This window comes from Elephantulus edwardii, unplaced genomic scaffold (genome assembly GCF_000299155.1).
Source record: "Elephantulus edwardii isolate Elephantulus edwardi_28Jun2011 unplaced genomic scaffold, EleEdw1.0 scaffold00274, whole genome shotgun sequence".
Lineage (NCBI taxonomy): Eukaryota > Metazoa > Chordata > Mammalia > Macroscelidea > Macroscelididae > Elephantulus > Elephantulus edwardii.
Window position 1 is genome coordinate 2,264,565 of NW_006400024.1, and position 2,409 is coordinate 2,266,973.

Sequence of the window (2,409 nt, forward strand, 5' to 3'; positions counted from 1 at the left end):
GTGGGGGTGCATGCTCTCTGTGGGTGGTACAGGTGTGGAGGTGCATATACTCTGGGCAGTGAGGTAAAGGGTGCAAGCTCTCTGGGGGCACATGTTCTCTGTGGGTGATGCAGGTGTGGGCTGCATGCTCTGTGGGTGGTGGAGATGTGGGGGTGTAGGCTCTCTGTGGGTGGTAGAGGTGTGGGGTGCTGTCTGTGGGTTGTGGAGGTGTGGGGTGCATGCATTCTGTGGGCAGTGAGGTGGGGGTGCGTGCAAGCTCTCTGTGGGGGCACTTGCTGTCTGTGGGTAGCCAAGGTGGAGGTGCATGCTCTCCAAGTGGCAGAGGTTGGGGACATGTGCTCTGAGAGGTTGGCTTCAGTGGCACCTGGCTCCTGATTTTCTGTACCTAGGTGGTGGCCTGAGTGTGGTCAGCCGACAGTGGATGGCCTCTTAGGGAGGCCGTGAGGAGAGGACTGAGCTCCTGTGACTTTATGACTGTATTGAAGCCTTGCGGGGCCAGGTCTCCGGGGTCACTGCTGGGACCACGCTTTCCTGGCCCGGAATGACCAGGTTACAGGAGACCCCGGGGTGGTGGGCTTTGCGTGCACATTCATGACTTCTTAAATCTGCCGTGACCCCAGAGGCCAGCCTCATGCACTGCTGGGGCTGCCCATCCATGTGGGCACGGTGAGAAACCTGGAGTCTCATGTTAGTGGCCACAAGGCGGCTCTGACTGCAGTGACTGTATTAACAGCAGGGCAGGACCCTCACTCACTGCTGCATTAACGCATCAGCACAGACACTCAGTCCACTTCATTGAGGGTGGCCCCCCGGCAGTCTAGGGGACATTCACTGCCCTTCACTAACACCAGGCAGAGAATGAAATTCTTCGTTCTTCCTTTCCCACCATCCGAATTTTACGTACATCAAAGCTGTGGAAAAGGCCATGGTTTAGGTCGCATGCACCTTAGTCTTTAAGCTGACATCCTTGCTTTTCAGCACTTTCAAGAATTCCTGTATGGACAGCAGGTTTGGCCGCTGCAATGTGCCTTGATTTCTTGCCTGATGTTTCTGTGGGCAGTGACAGTGGGCCTGTGTGACGTGAACTCCTTGACATGTCCATGTCTGCGTGTGAGGGTTTGCCTCACCCCGGGTGGGATTTGTCTGAAGGCAGCCATCTGTATGGGTCCCCCAATCCCTGGTTGTGCGTACCATCAGAGGGTTCCATGTGCACACACCCACACATGCTGCTGACTGGTGTGGACAGTGTGTGCCCACGGTGTATGCTCAGGGAGGGGTCTGCACAGGACTGGCACCTGCTCTGCGGGGCAGAGACTTGTGGGCGCCTGACCTGGATTTCCCCATATATGGCTCGGTATTCACCAGTCTCAGGTTCCCAGTGATTTTTCTGGGACTGACCACTGTGAATGGGCCACACACCTGAAGGGAATGGACAAGGTGCCCAACCTGGACAGTGTGTGCACCTGACGGGAGTGGACAGTGTGTGCACCTGATGGAAATGTGCTGTGTCTGCTGTGGACAGTGTCTGACGTGGACGGTGTGTGTGTGTCTGACATGAATGAGCTGTGTGTCTGACGTGGACGGAGCATGTGGGTGGGTGGCACATGTGCCCACTGCTGCCCAGCTGTGGACCTGACAGCCTGGAGGGACGTGCTGGGTGTGGATTTCCCTTGAGAGGTGAGGTAGGAGTGGTGGCTCATCGCCAGCCTCACTGCACGTGACCACCTTGTCCCCAACAGGAGATGGCACTGCCAGGGAGGCCAGCCCTTTCATCAGCAATGTGGAGGCGGAGCGGGAGAACTTTCTGGAAGGGAAGAACATGGCCCTGTTTGAGGTAACCCTGGAGGAAGGGGACGGATGGGGAACTGTGGGCAAGGCTGCACCTCGCAGAGACCCCCACCTCTTCGCTCTGTGGCTGCCCAGCCCCTCCATGTAGGCCATGCCTGTGAAGGAGGCCTGCCTCTGACCTCCGACCTCTGACCCAGGTTGTGCCAGGGCCTGTGCCTCCCGGACCACAGCCGCTTCCAGGAGGGTCTCCAGGGGGATAAGCAGGAGGTGGAGTTGGGCGGGGGCCCAGTGGTCCTGGAGAGTTACAGCTGGGGACCAAGTGACCTTCCCCAGCCGCGAGTGCTCAGCAGTGCTGACCCCACAGGAGGAGATGGACAGCAACCCCATGGTGTCCTCGCTACTCAACAAGCTGGCCAACTACACCAACCTGAGCCAGGGCGTGGTGGAGCACGAGGAGGACGAGGACAGCCGGCGCAAGGAGATCAAGGTGCTGCTGCCCGCCAGCTGCTGACCCCCAGCCCGCCGACTCCCCCATCTGCTGACCCCCAGCCCGCCGACTCCCCCATCTACTGACCCCCAGCCCGTCAACTCCCCACTGACCCCCAGCCCGCCGACTCCCCC

The 2,409-nt window shown here is 59.3% G+C and overlaps 1 protein-coding gene across 1 annotated transcript in view; it reads left to right on the forward strand.

The window, feature by feature from the left end:
- Positions 1–2,409, forward strand: part of SLC12A7 (solute carrier family 12 (potassium/chloride transporter), member 7) — a 66,442-nt gene that overhangs the window by 25,342 nt on the left and 38,691 nt on the right. Inside the window, 2 exon segments of the mRNA XM_006900168.1 lie at positions 1,740–1,834; positions 2,153–2,275. Of these exon segments, the coding sequence (XP_006900230.1) occupies positions 1,740–1,834; positions 2,153–2,275 (218 nt within the window).